Here is a 26927-nt window from a genome sequence, read left to right as displayed (position 1 = left end):
TCTTAAAATCACATTTTTAAAAAATTATATGAACATTTAACACAATAAAATACAATAGACATTGTTTAGGAAGAAACCGACATAACATATATTGATGCATCGAGTTTCAAGCATATATATTAAACCCAAGAAAGTTAACCTAATTAAAAGACTTAGCCAATCATACACTACCACATCAACAACTTTTAGCTTAAGATCGTTGATGTATTAGTGTTTGATCAGCTACGAAGATAACAAGACGAAAAGAAAACCAATTCAAAAAAAAACATCAAAAGCAGTGTCCGTCTAGAAAGTCCATCATGTTGGTGAGTGTACTTAGTTCAAACGCATCATCATGAACCCAAAGTGAACTCAGATAGTTACTTCCGTGACGATCTTCTTGAATTTCATCGTTGTCGTTAATATTCCAGATTTTTGTTTCTTCCAATGTTTCAGTAGGATTTGTGAGATTGATCTGATAAACAATATCACCATTGCTCGGCTTGTTTTTGGGATCTTTGGTTCCGAGTTTCTTACTAAGATGCGTGTTCCAGTAATTCTTCACTTGATTGTCTGTCCGACCCGGCACTCTTTTAGCAATCAAAGACCACCTAATCAAACAAACAAGCATATATATCAACTATATACAGGGCCTGACTATATACTAGTTGTCTAGTTCCCTATTTTTAATTATATTACACGAATGGCTTTATGAAAATGTAGATAATGAATACATTTGTTGCCTAGCAAGTTTGGGAAGATCATGAATATTTATGATTATTTATAGTGGTGGAAATGATATAAATAGATGTTTTCTATCAGATATTATTTTAATGAGCACAATCTCATTGATATTGACATATAGTGTTTTTATATCTGATATTTTTTTTCTACCGAAACAGTTAGTTTAACTGAGTAGACCACCATAAATTGAAGTAAAAATAATTGGTGAAGTTATATATTACCTATTGCCAAGCAACTTGTGGAGCCTAATGATAAGATCTTCTTCTTGGTCGGTGAAATTGCCTCTTTTCACATTTGGGCTGAGATAGTTCATCCACCTCAGTCTACAACTCTTTCCACATCTCTTTAAACCTAATTTGTACAGGCAATTTATCAACTCATGCGGACTTAATTCATAATAAAAACACAAACAAGTAACCTATAAGTTAGCATCAACTATCAGTTTATCAACCATGAACAGTAAATAAAAGATACAGAGACAGTAACATTCCAGTTTAACGAGGTACTCAAGTGGAGTTGACTTCTTGATCTAATAGTTTCTACCGATCAACACTGGCTATTACTCAAGCTTATACTTTTGGGACTTGCTATCTAAATATATATAAAGGCAATATATTAAGAGGTAAACTTATAAGTTATAGAAGCTTAACTTTAAACCAATCATAAAAGAAATCTTATGATGTCAACTTTCGCCCCCACCAAACACACAAAAATGTTAAGAGAGAGAGCGATAGAAAGAGTAAAAGAGAGACCAGTTTTTTTGGCAATACGATTCCAGTGGCCTTTGCCATGAGCTTTGACATAATCCATAAGGATCTTGTCTTCTTCTACGGTCCACAAACCTTTCTTGTACTCGTTGTTTCCTTCTTCACCACTACTACTTACGTTCTTTCTCATTTTTTTGCTTCTTTGAAGTTAGACGAGAGAGATCATACAAAGAGAGAAATAAAAAGACTTGCGAGTAGTTATTCGATGGAGTTCATTAAATAGTACTACGAGATCAGAACCTATAGTGGAGTATTTATGTAGTATAAATAATGGAGTAGCTCATTACTAACATCATATACGTATATATAAATATACGAATGACTAGGCTTATTAAATAGTGTATTGATTGTGTCTGGCATGTGATGATAATTGTAAATGATAACGAACTTCTGCGATGCAAGCTGTAATTACTGTTACAAATTAGTGTAATGACTTAATCAAGTTTTTCTACTATAGTATGAAAACATGGACCGCCTAAGATGGTCTTGGGAGACACAAAAATCACGTGTATGTTTAAAAAGATTCGTCTTTGATCTTAGAGCTCTTTCGGCATCGAAGTTTCATGTGTCAGGCTACTGTTAATTAAATCTATCTTTAAAACTTGGTTAACTGACCAAAAAAACATACCATTATTGTTTTACACTCTACCATAAAAAAAGAACCATGGTTATGAAAATCGTACACTCATAGAACCAAAAAGAGTTTTAGGCTACAACAAAAACACGAAATAAACTCAAGGACTGATGGTTCTTGCTGCAACCGATTGTCAAAAAACTTGACACTGAGAACACTTTCTAGCGCTAAATAAAGTAAAAGAGGTTTTTATATATTTATGTTAGTATTTACAGCTCATAAATTGAAAATAAAATAAACTAATCATAAATTGACATGTCTTCAAACTATTTCATAGAGTTTTTGAAGTTTCTCAAATGAGATATGTTTCTATCTCTTTCTTACTCTTTTCGTTTCACAATACATGATGTTATTCTTTAGTGTACAAAGATTAAAAATTTTATTTTTTTCTAAAAAGTGGTTTAAAAATATAATTTAAAAATCATCCAACCAATTATAGAAATGACTACAACATCTAATTGGTTACACAGTTTTCAATAAAGTTAAAATAACATAAAAATATCAAAACATCATCTATTTTGAAACAACAAAAATCTTCTAAAACATCATCTATTATGAAACGGAGAGAATATTTTTGTAACAAAAGTTTTATTACTGAGTATTTTGCTAATATTAGTGCTGGAAATGCTGTGATAAAAAATGAAATGCTAATAGATTAATTTTTACTTTGTACCTTAAGACCAGCGTCCGGGAATCTTGGGTTAGACTATTAAGTGTAAATTAATTATAAATATTTCTGTATTATACTAGTACACATGAGAGTTAGGGACTAGGCTAAGATGGTTTGACTCTCTCGGGATTAGTACTATTAACGGAAAAAAAAGAAAACAGTTTTGTTGCAAGAAAGAAAGAGAGAATAGAAGCTCCCTCTCTTATCATTTAAATATCTTGATCGCTGTGCCTCAGCAAATTTCATCTTGTGAAAATAATGTTTTTCTTATAAAAGAAAAGTAGACGCAACGATATAGCTGGCACATTTAAAATTCTAGGCATATTATTAACGCTGTGAGTTGAGTCAATAAGAGAAGTAAAAGTTTACCTGCAACATTACGTGGTAACAACTACCTGTGTTTTTTTTTTTTTTTTTTTTTTTGTAAAACAGCTTTCTTAATATTAAATAAAGACCAAAAACAATACAAAAGTCATAGACTCTAGTCAAATTTTAGCCCATATCAAACAAGTACAGCCCAACACCCTTGCAATAGCCCAAGTAAATAAGCCCAAAGGTGAGAAAGAAGAGGAATCGAATGAAGTTACGGAGGAGACGGTGAACATCAACCAAAACGGATCCAACTCTGCAACATTGAAGATGATCGGTTCGGATTAGAATCGCGAAAGCCATGGATCTTATTTCTGATTTGTCTGTCAACTAGTTTGAAGATTTGATCAGTTGATCGGAATGTTTGAGCATGGAGTCTTGTATTTCTCACTCCCCGTAGCTTGCCAAGCGAGGAGCGTGAGGAGTCTCTGCGTCGCGGGAGGAGGAAGAGAGTTCATCTGGTCCAGTGTATCCTGCCAAACTCTCTGAGGTACAAGTTGCAATCTTCTTGCCACCTTTTCCCATAAGTTATAACTATAATTACACGAAAAAAAGAGATGATCACGAGACTCACGATACGCATTACAGAGCAAACAGCGGTCATCTACTTGGATCCCCCAATGGATTAGCCTGTCTCTTGTCGGATTTTTCTCTTGTCGGGTTTCGCGGTGTTAGAAATTGAAGAACATAGTGAAGAACAATAGAGAGATGTTTAATCTAGAAAGTAGAGAGAGATAGAGTAAATAAGGAGAATCTTATTTGCTTGATTAATTTGCTTATGGGAACATCCCATATATATATGGGTTACAAGTATGGCAAATGGTAGATGAGATATGATAAACTAATAATCCATTGTCTTGAGACTTTAACCCACCATACATGCTTGTCCCTTGTAGTGGCATCTCCATTGTCTTGAGACCTTAATCCACCATGCATGCTTGTCCCTTGTAGTGGCATCTCCATTGTCTTGAGACCTTAACCAACCATGCATGCATGTCTCTTGTAGTGGTATCTCCATTGTCTTGAGACCTTAACCAACCATCTTGTTTCTTATTGCTTCATCTTCACACTCCCCCTCAAGCTTGACCATAGGGACTGGTCAAACTTGGAAACCATGAAGCATTCCCTCATTAAAACCTTTAGCTTGGAAAAACCTCATGGGATAAAAACCAAGCCAAGGAAAAAGAGTAGAACACTTCATGGCTAAGAGGATTAGTGTGATGAAAAATCTACGAGTCCTAACTTGGAATGTATGAACTCGCAAACCTTGGTGCTTGCAGCCTTGGTAAAGATGTCAGCTAGTTGATCCTCACTTCTTGTGTAGCAGGGTAAGATGATCCTTTGTTCCACTGCTTGCCTAACTTTATGACAATCCACCTCAATGTGTTTAGTCCTCTCATGGAACACACTGTTGGAAGCTATGTGTATTGCTGCTTGATTATCACAATGCATGGTGATTGGAGTTGATGTCTCTATACCCAAGTCTCGAAGTAGGTTTCTGATCCAAATCAACTCACTAGTGAGCTTCCTCATTGCCCTATATTCAGCTTCAGCACTTGAGCATGACACTATCTTCTGTTTCTTGCTCTTCCAAGTGACAAGATTGCCTCCAATAAATGTACAATAGCCGGTAGTGGATCTCCTATCCACTCTGTCTCCTGCCCAATCAGCATCACAATACCCAACTATCTCTGTATTTTTGTTGCATCCCATCCACACTCCTTGCCCTGGCGCCTCTCTTAGGTATCTTAGGATCCTTTCAACCATGTTCCAATGGTGTATCTTGGGAGCTTGCATATTCTGGCTTACTTGGTTAACTGCAAAGCATACATCAGGCCTGGTGATGGTGAGGTATATCAGCTTTCCTACAATTCTTCTATAGTGTTTAACGTCAGTATAGGGCTTGTCTTCAATCTCCCCCTCACGCAGCACCTTATACCCATCTTCTAGTGGAGTCTTGGCTACTTTCGCTCCAAGATTTCCTGCCTCATTCAAAAGATCAAGTGTGTACTTCCTTTGAGATAAGAAAAGCCCCTCTTTAGAGCGGCATATTTCTATCCCTAGAAAGTACTTTAGCTCACCCAAATCTTTAATATCAAAAGTAGACTTAAGAAAGACTTTGGTTGAGATAATACCTTCCTTGTCACTTCCTGTGATGATAATATCATCTACATAAATAAGAATCACCACAATTCCTTGCTTGCTTGTGAGTGTGAAGAGTGTATGATCAGCTTCTGACTTTACAAACCCTCTTCCATTGAGAGTTGTACTCAGTTTGTGGTACCAAGCCCTTGGTGACTGTTTTAACCCATATATTGCTTTCTTCAACCTTAGGACATTCCCTGGCTTGACCATGTCTTCCATACCCGGAGGTGGCCTCATGTAAACCTCATCCTCCAGCTCTCCTTGAAGAAAAGCATTTTTGACATCCATCTGCCATAAATCCCATTCCAAGTTCACTGCCAATGAGAGTAGAATTCTTATGGTGTGGAGTTTAGCTACTGGTGCAAATGTATCCAGATAGTCTTCTCCATAGACTTGGGTGTATCCTCTTGCAACTAGCCTTGTTTTCTTTCTTTCTGGTTTCCCATTGGCAAGGTACTTGATGGTGAAGAGTAGACGGCTTGTAACAGCTTTCTTTCCTTTGGGGAGCTCAGTTTCATACCAAGTATCATTCTTGATCATGGCACCAACTTCATCCCCAACTGACGCTCTCCACTCTTCATGCTTCATGGCTTCTTCATAAGTCTTTGGTACATACTCTTGATCTAGGTTGCTGATGAAGACTACATGCTCTTCAGATAGTCTCGCAAAAGAACATGTTGCTTGGATAGGATGAGCTACTGCATTGTTGTTGAAGTATACTTTGGTGTCCATCCACTGAGATGGTTTCTTCACCCTTGTACTCCTCCTTAATGGTTGAACTTCTTGTTGCATTCCATCTTGATCATTAACAACTTCTTCTTGGATAGCTTCTTCTTGGATAGCTTCCTCGTGGATAGCTTCGTCATGGATATCTTCTTCAGGGATAGCTTCCTCATGGATAACTTGCAAATTAGGTTGGTTTCCCCCCTCATGATCAGGATGGACTGCTTCTTCAATTGATGTAGCTTCATCCACAACTGGAGGTATATGTGAAGTGCTCGGTACGCCACTTGTTTGAGGCTGGCTGATGCCTAGGTTTTCCAGAATGATTCTCAAGTTGTTTGCCCTATCTGAAGATCCTTGTGAGAGATCCTGAAGGCTTTCCCAACTCTTCTCATCATAGTATCCCTTTGATTCCACAAACTTAACATCCCTTGAGACCATAACTCTTCTTGATTCAGGTATGTAGCACTTGTACCCCTTCTGCGCATGAGTATATCCTATGAACATGCCTTTGACACTCTTGGCTTCAAGCTTGTTTCTCTGTTCCCCTGGTATCAAGACATAGCACACACACCCAAAAACACGCAAGTGATCAATTGGAGGTTTTATTTTGTTTAATACCTGAAAGGGAGAGTTATCTTGGAGGACTTTGGTGGGGATCCTGTTGATCAAATAACATGCTGAGACCACAGCATCTCCCCAGAACCTCTTTGGAACATTGGTATGGAACATCATGCTCCTTGCAACCTCCATAAGATGGCGATTCTTCCTTTCAGCAACTCCATTTTGTTGTGGTGTGTATGGGCAACTTGTTTGATGGATTATGCCATGTTTTGCTAAGTGATGTTTGAAAGCAGTGCTTGTATATTCTCCGCCATTATCAGACCTAAAAATTTTGATCTTGGAATTGAAATGGTTAGATACATAGTTTTGGAAGTTAATAAAAGCTTCTAAAACTCTATCTTTAGTTTGAATCAAGGTGAGCCATGTATATTTTGATTTTTCATCTATGAATGTAACAAAATATTTATGGTTCTCCCTAGACATACAAGGTGCTGTCCAAACATCAGAGTGCACAAGATCAAAGCAATTTTCATAAATAGTCTTAGAATTAGGGAAAACAGATCTCTGATGTTTACCAAGAATACAAGCCTCACAACTTCCACTCTTTAAAGATAGATTAGGTAACATCAGTCCTAAGGCACGATAATGAGGATGACCTAATCTAGCATGCCATAAAACATCACTAGCTAACACAGAAGCAGAATTGAAAGCACAAGATAAATTTGAAAGCTTGGTGTTTTCAAGCAAGTAAAGCTCTCCCTTGCTCACACCCTTTCCCAGCATCTTCCTGGTCTTAATATCCTGAAAGCACACATCATTAGGACTGAAAATAACATTGCAATTTAGATCATTGGTTGCTCTCTTAACAGATAATAAGTTGGATGTGAAAGTAGGCATATAAAAAGCTTGAGACTCCTTATCAAACAGTTTCAAGTTTCCTACTCCTTCAATTGGAATTCTATCACCATTAGCAATCACTACACTCCCTAGAGCAGGTTTAACATCACTAATCAGTCTAGCATCCCTAATCATATGATGAGAAGCTCCTGAATCGATGATCAAAGGTCTAGTAGTATGTGAAGCACTGTGAATAGAATTTAAAGCATTGACACTGATGTTACCAGAGTTTGCATTGATAGCTTTGATAAGGGCTTCAATGTCTGACTTGCGGATGAAGGCATCATCAGGGGATGGCTGGGACATGGCATGGGATGTGGATCCACCAGTGTGGGTGGTTGAGATCATAGCTCTTCCATCTTCTCCTATGCGCATGGAGCCTGGTACTGTGGTTTCATGAGCTCTTGCTTCATGTGCTTTGGCCTGGTTGTATCTGTTGGTTGAAGCAGGTCTGAGGTGAGGATGGAGGATCCAACAATTGGTTTTGGAGTGGCCTAGATTCTTGCAGTGCTCACAAGTCACAGACTTGTCTCCTCCTCTTCTTGGTTTGAAGTGTGCTTTGTTGACTGAAGCACTCTCCATCTTCTCAGCTTTGTTTGCCATAGACAGTTCCCCTTTTCCACCAAAGAGACCATCTGAGCCTAGCTCCTTCCGAAGTTGAGCACACACATCATCATAGCTTGGAAGCTCTTTAGCTCTCAATATGTGTTTAAGTACATCATTGAAGCTTGGGTTGAGTGTGAGAAGCAATCCAAAGACCTTGTCTTGCTCACGCCTCTCTTCTAGTGTACTAGGATCAGTGGTACTTGGTCTCAGCATCTCAAGTTCAGACCACAGCTGGCTGTACTTCCCAAGGTGCTTGGTGAAGTCCATCTCCTCTTGCTGTAAGTTGTTGATTGCCCTCTTAACCTCAAAAATTCTGGTGAGGTTTGAAGTGTTGCCATATACCTTGTGTAAGGTATCCCATAGCTTCTTTGCAGTCTCACAATGTGAGTAAGACTCCATGATAGGAGTATCAAGTGAGCCTTGCAAGATAGACAGCACCATGAGATCCTCCTGACCCCATTTGCCTTCATCTACCACTACAACCTCCTTGCCATCTTCTCCTTGGGTGATTTGTCTTGGGGCCTCACTTGTGGTGATGTGCTCCCATAGACCTCTTCCTCCAAGAGCTGTCCTGGTCAATCTCGACCAGGTAATGTAGTTAGGACCTTTCAGGATGACTGGAATCCTAACTAGCTTGTGCTGCTCCATCTTTGCTTGCTATTGTCCAGCGGGTAAAAAATAAAAAATTTGCCAAGGAGAAATTTGAATTTCTGAGGCTAGGCAAGAGAGAAAACAAGGGAAGCCAAGATATGTTCTCTAGAAATGAAGAAAGTAAACCAAACAAGTGAAAGAGTAAGGTGAATAGAGTAAATTTGCGGAAGCAGTTTGGTGTTCAAGAGCTTGGATGCTCTGATACCATGTTAGAAATTGAAGAACATAGTGAAGAACAAGAGAGAGAGATGTTTAATCTAGAAAGTAGAGAGAGATAGAGTAAATAAGGAGAATCTTATTTGCTTGATTAATTTGCTTATGGGAACATCCCATATATATAGGGGTTACAAGTATGGCAAATGGTAGATGAGATATGATAAACTAATAATCCATTGTCTTGAGACTTTAACCCACCATACATGCTTGTCCCTTGTAGTGGCATCTCCATTGTCTTGAGACCTTAACCCACCATGCATGTTTGTCCCTTGTAGTGGCATCTCCATTGTCTTGAGACCTTAACCAACCATGCATGCTTGTCTCTTGTAGTGGTATCTCCATTGTCTTGAGACCTTAACCAACCATCTTGTTTCTTATTGCTTCATCTTCACACGCGGGAGGAGGAAGCGAGTTCAGCGTTCAACTACCTGTGTTCTCTACACACAAAAAGAAAACTATCTGTGCCCTTTTAATTTTTCAAATAGATCTAATAAATACGTCGTAGAGAGTATCTCATGCTCCATCTGTTCCATGTTTAAAATAATTTTTATAATTTTATAATTTTATAATTTTTATGTTTTTAATTTATAATTTTAATAATACATTTTAGATAAAAATAATTTTTTTTAATAACTGTGTTCTTCTATTTAGGAACAAATGTAGTAAGTATAAGAGGATTCCTAGGAGTTTTGACACTTCAAGATGCAATGAGAGTTTGTTTGGATAACCTAATAATCGAAATGTCTTTATGTGTTGTAAGAAAAAAAACAAAAGACAAGAGGTAATAAAAGTATTTATAATAGCCAAGCAAATGCCAACTTTTCATTTCTCTACAATTTGCAATGGGTCCTTTTATATTATTATTATTATACTATTATTCAGCTGTCAAATTAGAAAATTCCTAAACCATCAATTTAAAACAATAGTCAAAAGATTTAAAAGAAGAAAGATTCTATGTAGTCTCTCACTTTTTCTTCTAAAAACAATAATAAAAATAAAAACAATGAATAAAAATGGCCGTTGGAGATCTCGTTGGGCATGACTCATGGAAAAGTGATTATCTCTTTTGCACGATTCTAGTTACAACTTACAAGGTCATGCTTTGTGAATGCATTACCAACACATATGTAAAAGTTCCACACAAGTTGTTAGAATATATTTAGATTTAGTATTTCTTTTTAAATGTATAAAGTAAGATCATGTATCTTTGGTCATAGTCTTTTATAATTAGACCTCAAAGACCTTTGTTTCTTATAATCACGACTATGGCTACTAGACTTACATATTTGTGGGGGGGGGGGGGGGGGGGGGGGGGGGGGGTGGCAATGGCTTAATTAATTTGCATTTCTGTACAAGAAAGTTGAGAAATTTTATAAAACAAATATTTTAGCAAATGATTACCTTAAATAGTAGAACCAATACAGTACTTGCATAAAAGTATTCGGCCTAAATTATCTTTTTTGGTGCTTCATATGAATAATTTTATAATTATGAAAAAGTATAATTTAGGAAAAATATATGGACATAAATAGTTAGATTTCATATTATTATTTAAATGTTTGGTCAGAATTTTATCAGAAAAAGGGCAATAAAAATTAGATACCAAAGCGGAAAACGAAGGGCGATAAAGGAAGGCGCGAATTTCAAGGACCAGAAACCTCTCTACGAACATTGTGTGTTTCATTGGTTCCTTCAATTCAAAAAACTCCTCCTCTTTCACAGGTCGTGTTTTCCATCGACTCACGTTCTTCTCTTGATCTACTTGAATTCCCAGATTCCGATTCCACCCATACATACACTTGCTTCTTCTTCTCCTTCGTCTCCAGCTTCCCGTGACTCCGTAAGATTCCCGTTTGTTCTTGTCGAATTTTGATTTTTTTTTTTTGTGTGTGATCTATCTCTCTCTCTCTCTCTCTTTTCCTTAATTATGCATAAAGTGAGGATCTTTGTTGTTTTTGTTCTTATGACAACAATTTTCATGATGTTGTAGGAGCTATAAGGGTCGGGAATGGCGGCTTATGTCTCTGTCGGAAACATTCATGATCTCTTTCTTTCCGGACAGGGTTACAGAGGGCATGGTTCATGGAGTTCTGGTTTTACTTTCAGGGCTAATTCATTCAAAGACCTCTCTTGGTATAACTAAAAACTTCAAATCTGTGTGCTCATGACCCAATTTTTTTTTTTTTTAAATTTACATATATATAAATAAACCTCCAAATTTATCTATATAAATCCTTAATAAATTGTCTATAGCTCCAAAACCTCTAACTTCTCTAATCTTATGTGTGCATAGGTCGAGTGGGGTATCTAAGGCACTAAAGGCTGAGAGATGTGGTTGTTACTCTCGTGGTGTTTCCACCTTCAATGAGAGCTCAAAGATTAATACAAGTATCAGGGCAGTATCCTCATCAACAAAGTATTATGATTTCACTGTGATCGGCAGTGGAGTGGCGGGTCTGCGCTATGCTTTGGAAGTTGCAAAGCAAGGCACAGTGGCGGTGATCACCAAAGACGAGCCTCACGAGAGTAACACAAACTATGCTCAAGGCGGTGTTAGTGCTGTGTTATGCCCTTTGGACTCTGTTGAGAGTCATATGCAGGACACTATGGTCGCTGGTGCTCATCTTTGTGATGAAGAAACCGTCAGAGTAAGTTTCTTATTGCTACTGATTATGTATGTATCTATGCATTGTCCTGAATGTCCATTTTTTTCAGGTTGTGTGTACAGAAGGACCTGAGAGGATTCGCGAGCTGATTGCGATGGGAGCATCGTTTGATCATGGCGAGGACGGTAACTTGCATTTGGCGAGAGAAGGTGGTCACTCGCATCGTAGGATCGTCCACGCAGCTGATATGACGGGAAGAGAGATTGAGAGAGCTTTACTTGAAGCTGTGCTTAATGATCCAAACATATCTGTCTTCAAACACCATTTTGCAATTGATCTGCTTACTTCTCAGGATGGTTTGGACACAGTTTGTCATGGTGTTGACACTTTGAATATCAAAACAAATGAGGTAATAAAAGATCTTTGTTTCTTTCGGTTTTGATTAGAGTCGTCTTGTAGCTTAGATTGTAATGTCTAAAAGCTATGTTTATTCAGGTGGTACGTTTTATATCGAAGGTGACATTGCTTGCTTCAGGAGGAGCTGGTCATATCTATCCATCAACCACAAATCCTCTTGTAAGCTTGTCTTACTCTTTTAGTTACAAAACAACTTTGTGTTTTATGGGATTCGGGTTTTCAGTTCGGGTCAGTTCATCTTATTCGGGTTATTTGGTTGGGGTATTTAGGACCTGTTTAGAAACCATTTTTTTGGATCGGGTTCGGGTCGGGTTTCTATTTTTATAAAACCCAAAGTGGAGCTGAATTAGGAATAGTTCGGGTTTTGTTTAAAGCCAAAAAATCGAAAAACCGAGAAAAATATTCGGGTAATTCAGTTTCTTTTGATATTTTTATTTATAAATTATATTTTACATATATAAACAATTATTTTCATTATATTTTGAATTTTCGGATATCCATTCGATTCTCGGTTCGGTTTCAGTTTTTCGGATTTAGAAAACCGTTCGGTTTTTTGTAAATTTAGGTCCGGTTTTGGTCTTTTCGGTTTGGTTCCAGTTCGGTTTTCTGGTTTCGATAATATGCCCATGACTAGGTTCACAAATAGAGTTGTAGAAACTACCATGGTCCACATATGGATTTCAATCATGATGTTTTGTTGTATAGGTGGCTACTGGAGATGGCATGTCCATGGCTCATAGAGCTCAAGCTGTGATCTCCAACATGGAGTAAGTAGACACCTAAAAGAGTTTGAACTAAACTTGTTGACAATGGAACTTATAAGTTTAATGTTTTGTCTTTTGGTAGGTTTGTGCAGTTTCATCCCACTGCTTTAGCCGACGAAGGTCTTCCCATCAAACCACAAACCGCCAGAGAAAACGCCTTCCTCATCACCGAGGCCGTGAGGGGCGACGGCGGCATCCTCTACAATCTAGCAATGGAGCGGTTCATGCCCGTCTACGACGAGCGAGCCGAGCTAGCTCCAAGAGACGTGGTCGCTAGAAGCATCGACGACCAGCTCAAGAAACGTAAAGAGAAGTACGTGTTGCTCGACATAAGCCATAAGCCGAGAGAAAAGATCCTCGCTCATTTCCCCAACATAGCTTCCGAGTGTCTCAAACACGGCCTCGACATCACGCGTCAGCCTATCCCCGTCGTGCCCGCGGCTCATTACATGTGCGGAGGCGTCCGCGCTGGTTTACAAGGCGAAACCAATGTGATAGGATTGTTTGTGGCGGGTGAAGTGGCGTGTACCGGTCTCCACGGGGCGAACCGGCTCGCTAGCAACTCGCTTCTAGAAGCTCTGGTTTTCGCGAGACGCGCTGTTCAGCCTTCCACCGAGCTCATGAAGTCCACGAGACTTTATTTAACCGCATCGGAGAAGTGGTCGAGGCCTGTTGTTGCCACAGCTAGATCGCTAGGAGAGGATGTTATATCAAAGATACTAGCATTGACCAGAGAAGTGAGGAGAGAGCTTCAGGGAGTGATGTGGAAGTACGTTGGTATTGTCAGGTCAACCACTAGGCTTAACACTGCTGAGAGGAAGATAGCGGAGCTGGAAGCGAAATGGGAAACGTTCTTGTTTGAACATGGATGGGAGCAGACGGTGGTGGCTCTTGAGGCTTGTGAGATGAGAAACTTGTTCTGCTGCGCTAAGCTTGTTGTGAGCAGTGCGTTGGCGAGACATGAGAGCCGCGGTCTTCATTACACGACGGACTTTCCTTTTGTGGAAGAGAGCAAGCGTATTCCGACGATTATTCTCCCGTCTTCTCCTACAACAGCTAGCTGGAGCTCAAGGCAGCTACAGAACATAAGCAGCACCTCTCTTATATGAAGTTATATTTGAAGCCAATACTTTCTGATTCTTGTATTATTATTTTGAAAAATTTTGGGATTCAAAAGAAAAAAATCTCTGATTCCGACAACACTGTTAAACAAATGAAAATAATTATTCATCTGAGATATCAATTATTGTGATAATTCATATCACTTTGGTTTATTGATGATTTTCTGAGCAAAAAGAAACATTAGTGCAATGTAGATTTTCCAAGCAACGAGTAGGATTGAGAACAGTCTTGTGTTCACTGACTCCATAACCTCAGTTTCTTTCTTCAAAGTAAAACCATTTCAGAAGCTTCCATCCTTCTCCTGTGGAAAATACCAAGGTCCAAGCTTTGGTATGGCTTCCATTAAAAGACCAAACATGAACTTAGTCCGTCCTGTTTGGCCTGAGTAAGCTGCATTGAGGCAGATCTATTAATGTCGCTTCACAACTCACTAGTTCCATCCAGAAACCAGCTTAGATCAATAGTCCTGCCTATTCAGCAGCCGCCATGCCGTTTTGCTACAATGAAATTCAAAGGATGTTCTCAGGAAACAGTTCTGGCTCGTGCAGTTTGGTGATGCGCCATAATCTCACCAGCACCAACCCCAGTTGTGAAATCACAATAGATGTCCTGTTTGGAGCCAAATCTGCATATCTGAGAGAAAATGAAACATTTGAGTATAGTTGCAACTGAATCTTGGAGCGAGACTAGGACGAGAAATACAAAACAAAATTTACCTATTTCACGAATCTGAGGAACGAGCATTCTTTCTCTTGTAACACTCCTTTAAGAACCTCTCAGCGTCAACCTTCATTCCAGGCTTAGAGAAAGCAGCGCTTATCCAGTAAACAGTCTGATTACACGGAATATATCCCTTGTCCTCAATCATCTCCTTTAACAACCCTTTTGCCTCTGCCAAGTACATTGCTTTTCTATTCCACTCAACTTCCGGATGAGTGCAGAGTTTGCACAAACCAGATACCATAGTACAATAAGTCGAAGTGTTGGGGCTCACTCTTCTCTTCCCCATCTCCTTCATCAGCTCTCTCGCCTGAGGCATCTTCCCAACTCTAACAAACTCGCTGATAAGCACGTTATAAGTGCTGGTTCTCGGTACCAACCCGTTGGCGATCATCTCACAGTACAGCGTCATGCTTTCTTTCTTATTCCCCATCTTAGCTTGACCAGAGATTAAAGCGTTGTATGTAAAATCATCAGGACGCATGCCTCTGCTCTTCATCTCACTCAGCCATTTCTCCACCTCTTTGATTAGCCCAGCGTCAGAGAGACCTCTTATTATAGTGTTATAGGTTGCAACATTTGGGGATATTCCTGCTTCCAACATAACTGTATATGTCGAAAGAGCTTTTCCTATATGACTGCCAACAAAGTACCCTTGCATAAGGGCATTGAACGTCACGGTATCGGGAACAAATCCTCTCTCCTTCATATCCTCCATCACCATAGCTGCCTTTTTCGTCATACCTCGTTTGCACAGAGTTGCAATAAGAGTATTGTAGACTTGAATACTGAGGTTAACTCCACAGCTCAGGAGTTTCTCGTGCGTTTTGAATATCACGTCAGCTCTTTTATGCTTTGAAGATGCCTGGAGAAAAATTCGGTATGTCGTGAAGTTAGGATGAATCTCCATAACCATCATTTGATGTAATATGTCAATTGCTCCCTCCATCTCACCCTGTTCACATAGCGTTTCAACAGCAATGTTGCAACTCATCAGACTCGGTTTGATTCCATGAATCTTCATCTTATCCCAGAGCTTGAGGATACCTTCGAGATTCCCTTGCTTTCGTAGTGAACTCATCATTATGTTAAATGTAGCGACATCTGGTTCTATACCCTTCTCTCTCATTCCTTTGTAGGCCCAGTCTGCTCCGACTCTGCCAACCTTTAACAGCCCGTCGATCAAGACATTGTAAGAAACAACATCCCATGGCATCCCTCTCTCTTGCATTTCTTCAGCCCAAGCTAGAGCAGCTTCTTCGTCTCCTCCTTTGAAGAACACATCAATTAAAGAGGTGTAGTTAATACGATCCAGTGTCACTCCTTTAGATACCATGTCTTTGACTAATCGCTTAACTTCCTTAACCCCACCACTTCTCTTCAAATGATTCACCAGAGCATCAAGTACGTAGCTGTTTTCCTCCAACCCAATGAGCCTCATCTCCTTACTCATTTGAATAGCCACTTCTTGTTCCCCTGCCTTAAACAAGCCATCAATAACTGTACCATAAGTAAAACAGTTCGGCACAATGTTATGATCTTCCATTTTCCTCATAACAGTAACAGCTTCTTCCAACATCCCTCTCTTCACATAGCCATTTATCATACTAGAGTAAGTCACAACATTCGGAAATACACTTTTGTCCAGCATCTGCGTTATTACAGACTCAGCACCGCTTAAATCCCCCGCTTTGCACAAACCATCAACCAAAGCCGTATAAGTAACCACACTCGGAACTTGATTATCTCCCAAAAGCATCTCAAACGTTTTCTCACCCTCCCTACGTTCCCCAGCCTTAAACAAACGATCCATCAAAACAGTATACACAACTAAATCTACAGGAACCCCACGCACAACCATCTGACTGTAGAGCGCCAAAGCATCCCCATAACATCCCCCTTTAAACAACGAATCAACAAGAGTAGTATAAGTTACACGGTTCGGATACACGCCAATCTCCTCCATTTCCCTAAGCAGCAACCCCGCTTCAACCACTTTCCCGTCTTTACACAACCGGTTAATAATCGAGCTAAAAGTAACAACATTGGGGTAAAACCCGCTCATAACCATATCCTTGTAGGCTTCCTCGATGGCGTGGAGGCTATAGTAAGAGCTTATGAGTATAGTGTGAGTGACTAGGTTTAGTTCACCGATCTCGTCGACTAACGACTTAGTTCTAGCAAAGTTTCCAACTTTACAAAACCCGTTGATCAGAGTGTTGTAGCTAACCGTATCTGGGAGTACACCTCTCTTCACCATCTCAGAGAGAAGCCCATAAGCCTCGTCAGCCAAACCGTGTTCGCATAAAGCTTGAATCACAGTGTTGTAAGTAACAGTATCGACGCTGACTACTCTACTTCTAAGTAAACTAACAGCTAATCTGAATCGGCCCACTTTGCAGAACGAATGAATCAACGAATTGGTAGCAAAGACATCAGGTGAAACACCAAAAGTTATCATCTTGCTGTAGATTAACGATACCTTGTGGTGAGGTACTACACATTTGAAATTGAAATGGTGGAGTAGACTGTTCCAGAGACGCGAATCGGGAGGGAACCCGAAGGTGCACATCGCGGAGAGCGTCCTTGCTGCACCGTAGAGCCTCCCGCATCTCAAGTAGAGACGGAAGAGAGTGTGGAATAGAGAGACGTAAGAGGCTGGTTTGAATCTGCGTGCTGAGATCAAGAGGCTGCTCTCATCGGGTCGTTTGATTGACGAGAAAGAGCGGGAATTAGAGAGAAAGAATCTGTATTTTCCCGTGTGATTGTTCCAAATCTTTATCATCATCAGCAGAAGGATTGGAGTTCATCTAAATCTCCAAAACTCTCCAGAGACTCCTGCAAAGTCTCATGGCGTCGGCTTGTGACGAGTGACGACGACTCATTGTGTTTCCCCTACCAACTGAGAAAAAGAGTTTCGAACCTCAGACGACGAGAACCAAAACGGCACCATTTAGGAGTCCTAAACCACTCTAAAACCGTTACCAGGCCTTTAGATGGGCCTTTTAATGGGCTTTAATATTTTCGTACCTTATTAATCAAAATCAATAATACGATTCTATAAAACTTATCCTAAACACAATCCATCAATAATACACCGGGAGCCGTCGGATATCTTAATTTGCCACGTGGCGTACTAGATAGAGACGAATAGAATTTGGGTCAGGTGCGTGAGTGAACTTTCATCTTCATGTATAAATATATACTCTCTCTTCTTCTTCTTCTTCTACTTCTTCTTCGTCTTCTCCGAGTAGTGGTTCCACAAAAATATCGACAGCAAGTAGCGAAACTTATAAAATCTCCTTACTTTGAGCTCGGATCTACTGAGAGATAAGATGGCGATGCGAAGAATCACCGGAGCGATCAGAGCCTCCTGCGTTTCCTCCTCTTCTTCTGGTTATTTTGCCAGACAGTTTCATGTACGAACCCTCAGATCTCTTCTTTTTTTGATGTTCTTTCACGGTTTCTGATATTAAGTTTTATAAGTTGGGCTCGTGCTCAATCAATCGTACATTACTTTGCAGTTTTCTCAGTGTTTTCTGTGCTGGTGAACTTGCTTTGATTTAGGCTCTCTTTTTTTTTTTGTGTTCGTTTGTTGAAGACGGCTCTGTGTATGTCATTAAGGTTTTCAGATCTACGATTTCACTAAAATTGATTAGTTAGCGTTAAAGAACCCGTGTTGTTAGGGATATGAATCAGAGACCCGTGCATGACTGTAGGAAAGTACAACTGTCCGGTCCGGTTAGATTAGCCAGTTAGATTTCATTGTAAATGTAAAAGTACAAGGTGTCTCTTTCTTGAAATTGATAGACGGCACGATGTTTGAATTTTTTCAATCTTATGGGTTTGGGCCTCTAACCCATCTTATTAAGGGTTTGGGCTTGGTTAATTTATTAATTGATTGGTGTCTCTTTGATGCTTCAGAGTTTTTATACATTGAATACATGTTAAAAAGCTTTCTGAACTGGCTGATTTAAACAGGCTTCTTCTGGAGATAGCAAAAAGATTGTTGGAGTTTTCTACAAGGCCAACGAATACGCTTCAAAGAATCCTAACTTCCTTGGCTGCGTCGAGAACGCTTTAGGTATCCGCAACTGGCTTGAATCACAAGGTCATCACTACATCGTCACTGACGACAAAGAAGGTCCAAATTGCGGTAAGTATTCATACAACTAATGCTTAATACAAAAAATCCATATTAGGTGTGGCTTATGCTATTTCTTATATGATTAACAGAGCTTGAGAAGCATATCCCAGACCTTCACGTCCTAATATCCACCCCCTTCCACCCGGCTTACGTCACCGCCGAGAGAATCAAGAAGGCCAAGAACCTTCAGCTTCTCCTCACGGCCGGTATTGGATCCGACCACATCGATCTGCAGGCGGCTGCGGCTGCTGGACTGACCGTGGCTGAAGTCACGGGAAGCAACGTTGTCTCCGTGGCAGAAGACGAGCTGATGAGGATCTTGATCCTCATGCGCAACTTCGTTCCGGGGTACAACCAAGTCGTGAATGGAGAGTGGAACGTGGCAGGCATTGCTTACAGAGCGTACGATCTGGAAGGCAAGACAGTTGGAACTGTGGGAGCTGGTAGAATCGGGAAGCTACTGCTACAGAGGCTGAAGCCGTTCGGGTGCAACTTGTTGTACCATGACAGGCTTCAGATGGGACCGGAGATGGAGAAGGAAACTGGTGCTAAGTATGTTGAGAGTCTTGATGAGATGCTTCCTAAATGCGATGTTGTAGTCGTCAACACTCCTCTCACGGAGAAGACAAGGTAAGTTAAGTACGATGCTAATATAAAAACACACGAGTTAAGAGTTTTTGCGTGTGATTTGATTTCTTGTTTCATGCAGAGGAATGTTTAACAAGGAGATGATAGGGAAAATGAAGAAAGGCGTTTTGATTGTGAACAACGCGAGAGGAGCCATCATGGATAGGCAAGCGGTGGTGGAGGCGGTTGAGAGCGGACACATCGGAGGGTACAGCGGAGACGTGTGGGACCCGCAGCCAGCGCCTAAGGACCATCCATGGCGTTACATGCCGAACCAAGCCATGACTCCTCACATCTCTGGCACCACCATTGATGCCCAGGTACATATAATGTTAAACGAATAAAAAAATATGGTGTCTTAGCTTAGTGATGTAATCCAGAAGTTGTACATGTCATTTGGTCACTACTAATCTGCAAGAGTCTTGTGCTTTGGTCCTAATCAGCTACGATATGCGGCGGGGACAAAAGACATGTTGGAGAAGTATTTCAAGGGAGAGGACTTCCCTGCTCAGAACTACATCGTCAAGGATGGTGAGCTTGCTCCTCAATACAGGTAAGCTGTTTCAACTTTCAGCACTATCAAGTCTCGTCTCCAAAGGGCAAAGCAGACGGTTAAATTAAATAAATTATCAACGTTTTGTGCTTTGTTCATTTGAAAACATTGTAATAAACCAACAAGACATGTATGTAACGCTGCTATTTCGTGACATTTATCTTGTCTATCTATGATTCATATGTTATATTTGATCGTTGAGAGATGAACCGAGAATTGGTGAAACTGCTTTAAGAGCCTAATTGACTGAGTGCTGGTTTAAGTATTTTGGTAATGTAAAACCGGAAATGAAACCGGGTCGACCCACTCTGGTTAGGCACACTCACACCGACGCTGATCCAACTAAGCCATTACGACAACATTTGTATAATCATGTTGTAGAGCGTGGGTCATCCATGTTTGTACCAATATTTAATCTTTGGACAACTATATCAATCAATATTATGGGTATTAAAACTATGATATATATTGTTTTTCATTTTCTCTTGATGGGAGAAGAGAGTGGGATGGATGATAATCATTCAATCTGTAATTTCTCTGCGAGACATGTTATGAATCATAACTCAACCGGAATGTTGACAATTTTTTTATTAAAAGATATGCACAATCATTAAACGAACTAAAATATATAATAAGTTATAAGTCTCTAATGATTGAATCAGAAAATGTTGAGTAAAGAAATGCTTTTGATTTTCTCGTCATCATTGTGTATTTGATTATCTTAGATACAAAACTTTGAAACTTTGGTTATATACAAACCTTTTCGTTATCAACTTAAACTTCAGACCACACACTATTTTTCACTACTCTAAACTCAAATCCCACAAATGATTCAAGTTGGTTATTATACGGCTCTGAGCAGATTTGAATATAGTTCTGATACTAAAGAAACAATATTGATTCAATGCTCTTAGACCATCCTTTTTTTTGTATGTGCACCAAAAAATGTAGACATTTAAAGTCATCGTTATCAACTTTCATATTAAAAAGAAACATTGCTAGAAGAAAACCATTTCTAAGAGATTATGCCATATTGGTAGATTCACAGCGACTAGTCGACAGTTGGCGAGGATGTTTTTGGCGCTGGAATGTCATTATCTAAAAAATCTAATCAAACAAAATGTAACATAATAATCGCTAAAGAATAAAATAAAATCAACCAAACAGAGAAAGTGAATTTTATTTGGAAATAATAGATTCAGTCAAGAGGATATTTTGGGGAATAATATATGTGATCAGATCAGATTAGCAGAAAAAGAACATTAATCTCAACCGAGAGGCAATCACTTAAACTTATACACGACACACTGTACGAATACGACGTCGCTTATTAGAAGCACATCATATGAATACGACTCGTGAAAGTTAATCGCCGCTTAATAGTCGTATATTCAGCGAAATAAAAAAAAAAAAGACTCTTTCTCACTCGTTTTCTCGCAGTTCAAATTTCATTTCCTTGAATTGAGATTTCTAAGGTCGACGATTTTCGAGTCCACGGCGTTTCGCTTTTGTTGCTCAGAGAGGCTGCTACGTCTTGCTGCCACTGCTTGATTCGCCGGTAAATTTCTCTGTCCTCATTTTCCGTAAACGCATAATGCAACTTTGAACTGGTGTAGGTAGATATTCTCATATTCACATGCGTACGTTTCATCTAGTTTTGATCTCTGGGATCAGAAAACTTTTAGGATTTGGAATCGCGAGGACTAGTTTGAGATCTTCGGAGAGTGTATCGAGTGAGATCCTGTTTTTTTGTTGTTGATGTGATTGTTAAATTGCTTAGAAGATCTCGAGCTCGAATTGTAGATCTATGCCATGGTCAGCTTTGATCTTAGTTCAATAGTCTGTGAAGTTGACTAGTAGAGTTACTCAGATTCTCTACTTTTCTCCATACTTTACTCATTGCGAATAATAGTTTGCTGGTGGCGTTTCTTGAGCTCCTTTATAGACTTGAACTCATCGAGATTTGTGAGTAACTTTGATTTCCAAGGATCTATCTCCTATGTGATGAGCTAGAAACGGATTTGAGTTTCACTTTAGTCTCAGTATATTAGGTAAAAGTAAAGCTAACTAGGTTGCAGTTACTTTACAGTTATTTTGTTTCGTTGGTTGACTTATTTCTATTTCTTCACGCAGGTAACTTCACGTATGGCCGCCGCTAATACTTTACAAGATTTGAGTTCTCTTCCTGTAACTGAGAAGATGAGTGAATGTAGAGCAAGTTTAACTAAGCCTTGTGTTGGAAAAATGAATGGAAAATCTGAAGATAGACCATTACCAAGCTCTGTTGCTTTGAATCCCAGCCTTGTAGAAACAGAAAAGCCCGAGGGAGAGAAAGCTACCGTGGAAGTTGAATATATTGAATCCGAGAACTTGAATGATGTTGACGATGCTGATGCTGATGCTGATGCTGATGCTGTTCTCAAGGTACATTTCATGCTTTTTGCTTCTGTGTGTTATGATTGTATTAATTCCATTAGCATCGCTACAACCATATGTCCACAACTACGATGATATACATCTATATATAGATTGTGAATATGATTGTCAGTTTGGTTCTCATTTTTTCTTCAGTCGGTTCTAGCTGGTCTTCACTCCAAGGATTGGGTATCAGTCTGTGACGCTCTTAATAATGTTCGTCGCCTTTCTATATTCCACAAGGATGCAATGCTGCCTATGCTGTAAGCCATCTTCTCTATACGGATGTCTATAACTTAAATCTCTTAAAAGTAGATTGCAAATTGAAGTCTCACGGTGATTTCCCCTTAACAGCGAAAAAGTGATCCCACTCGTCGTGAAATCACTGAAAAATCCTAGAAGCGCCGTATGTAAAACCGCATGCATGACTTCTGCAGACATCTTCATTGCATATAACGACCATATAACAGATCTATTGGATTCTCTGGTAACTCTTTATTTTTTTTTTTCTTTTTTTACTCTTTCACTGTGTACGTTGATGGAACTAACGTTTCATACACTATGCTTTCAGCTTACTCAACTCCTCCTCAAATCATCCCAAGACAAAAGGTTTGTCTGCGAGGCAGCAGACAAAGCGTTAATATCAATGACCAAATATGTTTCCCCAACTCTGCTGTTACCAAAGCTGCAACCTTGTCTCAAGAACAGGAATCCTCGGATCCGTGCAAAAGCATCATTATGCTTTTCCCGAAGTGTTCCTCGATTGGTAATACAAGCTCAACTCTGTTTTTTAAAGATATATCTCTTACAAACACATCACTTGTTATGTATCAATTCCAACAACTCCGTGCACTATGATATACATATTCCAGGGCGTTGAAGGTATTAAAGAATACGGAATCGACAGACTAGTTCAAGCGGCCGCGTCTCAGCTTAGTGATCAGCTCCCTGAATCCCGCGAGGCTGCACGCACCGTCCTACTTGAACTTCAGACCGTGTATGAAAAAGTTCATCCTCTCATCAAACCCGAGACAGCGTCATCATCATCACCATCACCATCGCAAGAGGAAGAGCAAACCCCAGAGGCAGAGCCAATTACTTGGGAAATCTTCTGCCAGTCAAAGCTGTCGGCTCTAAGCGCACAAGCCGTGCTTCGTGTCACCAATGTTGTGGCAGTGACTGCTCAGGAGGGTTTGGTTACTACAGGTTCATCTTCTTGATCACAGCTATAAAGCCTTCTCTACTACTTTTTTGGATTTTTCCTTTCTTTAACCGTTTGCTACGGATCATACGGTTACATGGTATTTCTCCGGCCGTGATCTACCAAATTGGCAAATTATGGACCGGAAAAAAAGAGTGAAAACTGGTTATTAAAAAATCTTGGTTTTTTTTCTTTTCTCTTCAGTCTTCTTCAGTGACTTTCTTCTTCTATGTTTGTCTAATGTGTGTATATATATTCTATACCAAGATTTGGTAATATAGTCCCGAGTCTTTTGAATAAATGCAAATTAGTCGATTTCTTTGACGATTCAAGCCTCTATTGACTTGTCATATATGGATATTCCTTGTTGGAGTTTGACTAGATTAGGCATTGACTCATAGTACTAGATGGTTTAGGCAAGCCAGTCCACCTTAGTCCCTTGCAAGCTTAAGCTTAGTGGTCATATATTGTGCTTCATCCAGTTTATTACTGTTTCCACCCTTATTAATAGTTTAATACCCAGCACTGAGACATATGAAGTTTTTATTAGATATAAGAATAGTAACAAAGTAGCTGAGATCTGAACCAAACTAGGAACCAGATAAATAGTTTTCACATCTACCAAAGCAATATCAAAACCTCTTATTTTGGTGAATCTGTGAGGTGAAATAATAGATGCAACTAACTCTCTTATATAATTTAGCTCTGCGAGAGTTCACGGCTTCGATTAGCTGCAGCAACAACAGCATTCATAAGTGTTGCACGGAAAGAACCTTTCTCCAGTTCATGAACTCCGGCTATTGTAGTCCCGCCTGGTGAAGTAACATCATCTTTCAACACACCCGGATGCTTCCCGGTTTTGCTCACCATTGTTGCAGCTCCAAGAACCTGCCATAGACACACACAGCTCAGGCTTCTCTTTCTAGGTTTGGTTTGGAAAAAAAAAAGATTAAAGAAGCTGTAGAGGGACCTATGGGTCAGCTGACTGACCGTCTGTGAAGCTAAACCCAAAGCAAGTTCTCGGGGTAAACCAGCAGCTACTCCTCCATCAGCTAAAGCTTCAATGGCTAAGAATATGTACGCTGGTCCACTTCCACTGTAACAAGATCGAAAATTTTCAGATGGTAACTTGAACAACTTAAGACATTCAGAAACCGTGACGTACCTGAGACCAGTGACAGCATCAAACATTTTCTCATCAGCTTTGAACATCTTCCCCACAGAGCCAAACAACCTAGTCACAAGTGCTCCGTCTTCTTCCGTTGCCGCTGTTCCAAGGCTCATTACTGTTTCACACAAGACATAACCTTCATCATCAGTAGGCATTTGATAGTAATAAACCACAAACAGGGACTCTTGGAGAAACTACCTGAAGCTGCCTCACCAACTGCAGCTGGTGTATTAGGCATCACCCTTATGAATCGATCTTGACCAGACCATTCCTAGCAAAAGACCAAAAAATTAAATCTTTCAGATTTTGTTTCAAAGGGAGCATGTTAGATGCAAACACTGATGGGTAGTGATAGAACCATAGAGCTTATGATTCAGGACTGATGAACTTGTACTAACAGATCTCTCTGACAAAGTATACTCCTTTATCAACAAAGATGACAACCTGAAGATCTTTCAACTTGATCCCCGCAGCAACGGAAACAAGAACCTTATCCTTAGAGAGCGTTGACCTTACTTCCGTGATGGCCTTCTTAACTGCATAAGACAAGGTACAGCTTTAAGTAAATTCCGCAGATCAACGGATTATAGATCTCAAATTGTTTTATTTTCTATTCGATTATGATTCAATGGAGAATAAAACTGAGATGTAGAAACCATACCAACTTGAGGTTTCACAGAGAAGATCACAACATCGCTTTCTCTAACAACCTGCCAAAAGATTTCAAAATCCCTCAGTTCATGGTTTTACTCCAATGACAAATGAATAGAGAAATGTAAAAGAGAAGAAGATTTACTTACTTCTTCGCTACTGGAGAAGACATTGACGCCAAAGGACTCGAAGACTTGACGGCGATTCAGATTCGAGTGAACGGCGGTGGAGATGCGATTCGGAGGAAGCATCCCGGAGGCAACGACGCCTCGAGCTATACTCTCCGCCATCTTTCCAGCTCCGATGAACCCTACCTTGAAGCTCTCCGCGGAAATTGGAAGCGTCTCCATCGCAAAATAAATTATTGACTGAAAACGATTTAGGTTCTAAATGATGATAACTCTTACTATTGTTGGTTCAGGCAATCAGTGTTGTAGTCTGCACGTGCAGATCACGTGGCTCATTGGGGTTTTAGCTAAGGCCCAATAGAATAAGGTATTCACTCTTCTTGTAAACGGACTCGCTTATACAAAGCACGGCGTTTTATCACAAAGCGATGAAAACCTGTAACCAACCAGAAACGACACGGCAACCTAAATTCACTCTTCCTTCAAACACAAACTAGATTCTGACAAAGGACGGATATATTTTTTGTTGAAAAAATTATTTTACGTAATGAAAATTATGATTTTTAAAAAATTATATATTTTGATTTTTTTGAACTTTATCTAAAATTTATTTATATGACTTATTTTTGATCTTTTAAATAGGACTTAATTTTTGAAGACTCAAAATAATTCTGACTTGTATTATGATTTTGTTTATTTAACCCACTGTTAAACTTATTTCACACTGGTTTTATTTTTAATATTTTAACTTAAATAAAATATTTTATATTTTCAACCCGCTATGTATTATGTTTTAATCTTTTTCTATAATTTTATTAAACTTAGTTTATATGATTTAATTTTTCATTTTAAATGAAACTATTTTTTAAGGATTTGAGATAATTTAGCCTTGCATTATGGTTTTGATAATTTAATAATTTTTTATTTCAACTTGATTTTATTTTAGTGGTTTAATTTAATAAATATTAAATAATATAAATAATAATTATTAATAAATAATTAATGAGTATTGAAATGGTTAAATCTTTAAAGTACTATTTATACCTTATTATTATTAATGGAACTGCCATTTAACATAAAATTATTATTATAGATAATAATTATTAACCCATTTTAAATTAACTGTCATTATTCTACATTATTTTGTGAATTCTAATTTATAATTAATTTTTCACTCATATATATAATGTATTCGTGAATTCTAGTTAGTATAAATTAGAGTTATGGGTTTCTAGAATAAAGAAAATAAAAAGGGAGGTTATAAATTAAATGCATGAAGTTAGTTATTATTAATAGAATGAATAAATAATTAAACATAACATATATGTCATGTTCCTAATTTAATAGAATAGATACTGAATTGAATTTCAAAAAAGTTACTTTATAATAATGAATCAAAAATAAATATTATTTAAGATGTCAACTTAACAGCTTTTCAAT

At 38.9% G+C, this 26927-nt stretch overlaps 6 protein-coding genes across 10 annotated transcripts; 3 read left to right on the top strand and 3 right to left on the bottom strand.

Annotated features, from left to right (window-relative positions):
• Positions 1 to 2583, bottom strand: LOC106418006 (transcription factor WER). 2 transcript variants are annotated; one of them, XM_013858698.3, is made up of 3 exons: positions 1476 to 2583; positions 945 to 1074; positions 1 to 590 (listed from the first exon to the last, which is right to left on the bottom strand). In XM_013858698.3, exons 1-3 carry the CDS (start codon positions 1618 to 1620, stop codon positions 269 to 271), a joined length of 597 nt encoding a protein of 198 aa, XP_013714152.1. In that variant the 5' UTR covers positions 1621 to 2583; the 3' UTR covers positions 1 to 268. The 2 variants fall into 2 exon arrangements, with proteins under 2 accessions (XP_013714152.1, XP_022564762.1); XM_022709041.1 differs by having other exon boundaries at positions 945 to 1066; positions 1476 to 1526.
• Positions 2584 to 3346: 763 nt separating this feature from the next.
• LOC106418328 (L-aspartate oxidase, chloroplastic) lies at positions 3347 to 14026 on the top strand. 3 transcript variants are annotated; one of them, XM_048769170.1, is made up of 9 exons: positions 3348 to 3653; positions 10533 to 10638; positions 10740 to 10805; positions 10956 to 11098; positions 11259 to 11613; positions 11681 to 11980; positions 12067 to 12147; positions 12694 to 12755; positions 12835 to 14026. In XM_048769170.1, exons 4-9 carry the CDS (start codon positions 10974 to 10976, stop codon positions 13859 to 13861), a joined length of 1950 nt encoding a protein of 649 aa, XP_048625127.1. In that variant the 5' UTR covers positions 3348 to 3653; positions 10533 to 10638; positions 10740 to 10805; positions 10956 to 10973; the 3' UTR covers positions 13862 to 14026. The 3 variants fall into 3 exon arrangements, with proteins under 3 accessions (XP_048625129.1, XP_048625127.1, XP_048625128.1); XM_048769171.1 differs by lacking the exon at positions 10533 to 10638; XM_048769172.1 differs by lacking the exons at positions 10533 to 10638; positions 10740 to 10805 and having other exon boundaries at positions 3347 to 3653.
• Positions 13944 to 17573, bottom strand: LOC106418327 (pentatricopeptide repeat-containing protein At5g14770, mitochondrial). Its single transcript, XM_013859008.3, has 2 exons — positions 14591 to 17573; positions 13944 to 14507 (listed from the first exon to the last, which is right to left on the bottom strand). The coding sequence occupies exon 1, from the start codon at positions 17380 to 17382 to the stop codon at positions 14596 to 14598; it is 2787 nt and encodes a 928-aa protein (XP_013714462.1). The 5' UTR covers positions 17383 to 17573; the 3' UTR covers positions 13944 to 14507; positions 14591 to 14595.
• Positions 17574 to 17771: 198 nt separating this feature from the next.
• Positions 17772 to 20110, top strand: LOC106418386 (formate dehydrogenase, chloroplastic/mitochondrial). The gene is made up of 5 exons (XM_013859082.3): positions 17772 to 18013; positions 18576 to 18750; positions 18831 to 19371; positions 19451 to 19688; positions 19812 to 20110. Exons 1-5 carry the CDS (start codon positions 17930 to 17932, stop codon positions 19923 to 19925), a joined length of 1152 nt encoding a protein of 383 aa, XP_013714536.1. The 5' UTR covers positions 17772 to 17929; the 3' UTR covers positions 19926 to 20110.
• A 1174-nt stretch (positions 20111 to 21284) lies between these two features.
• On the top strand, positions 21285 to 23864 carry LOC106416689. Its single transcript, XM_013857606.3, has 6 exons — positions 21285 to 21479; positions 22055 to 22345; positions 22493 to 22599; positions 22691 to 22823; positions 22908 to 23102; positions 23209 to 23864. Exons 2-6 carry the CDS (start codon positions 22067 to 22069, stop codon positions 23554 to 23556), a joined length of 1062 nt encoding a protein of 353 aa, XP_013713060.1. The 5' UTR covers positions 21285 to 21479; positions 22055 to 22066; the 3' UTR covers positions 23557 to 23864.
• Positions 23865 to 24063: 199 nt separating this feature from the next.
• Positions 24064 to 25769, bottom strand: LOC106416421 (pyrroline-5-carboxylate reductase). Of its 2 annotated transcripts, none has more exons than XM_013857294.3 (7): positions 25509 to 25769; positions 25370 to 25418; positions 25153 to 25244; positions 24907 to 24979; positions 24703 to 24823; positions 24508 to 24633; positions 24064 to 24425 (listed from the first exon to the last, which is right to left on the bottom strand). In XM_013857294.3, the coding sequence occupies exons 1-7, from the start codon at positions 25707 to 25709 to the stop codon at positions 24401 to 24403; spliced, it is 687 nt and encodes a 228-aa protein (XP_013712748.1). In that variant the 5' UTR covers positions 25710 to 25769; the 3' UTR covers positions 24064 to 24400. The 2 variants fall into 2 exon arrangements, with proteins under 2 accessions (XP_013712748.1, XP_013712747.1); XM_013857293.3 differs by having other exon boundaries at positions 24528 to 24633; positions 25509 to 25768.
• Positions 25770 to 26927: the final 1158 nt, after the last annotated feature.

The sequence above is a fragment of the Brassica napus genome, chromosome C9, assembly GCF_020379485.1.
Source record: "Brassica napus cultivar Da-Ae chromosome C9, Da-Ae, whole genome shotgun sequence".
Lineage (NCBI taxonomy): Eukaryota > Viridiplantae > Streptophyta > Magnoliopsida > Brassicales > Brassicaceae > Brassica > Brassica napus.
Note: the sequence above shows the minus strand (reverse complement) of the source record. Positions and strands in the feature narration are given on the sequence as shown.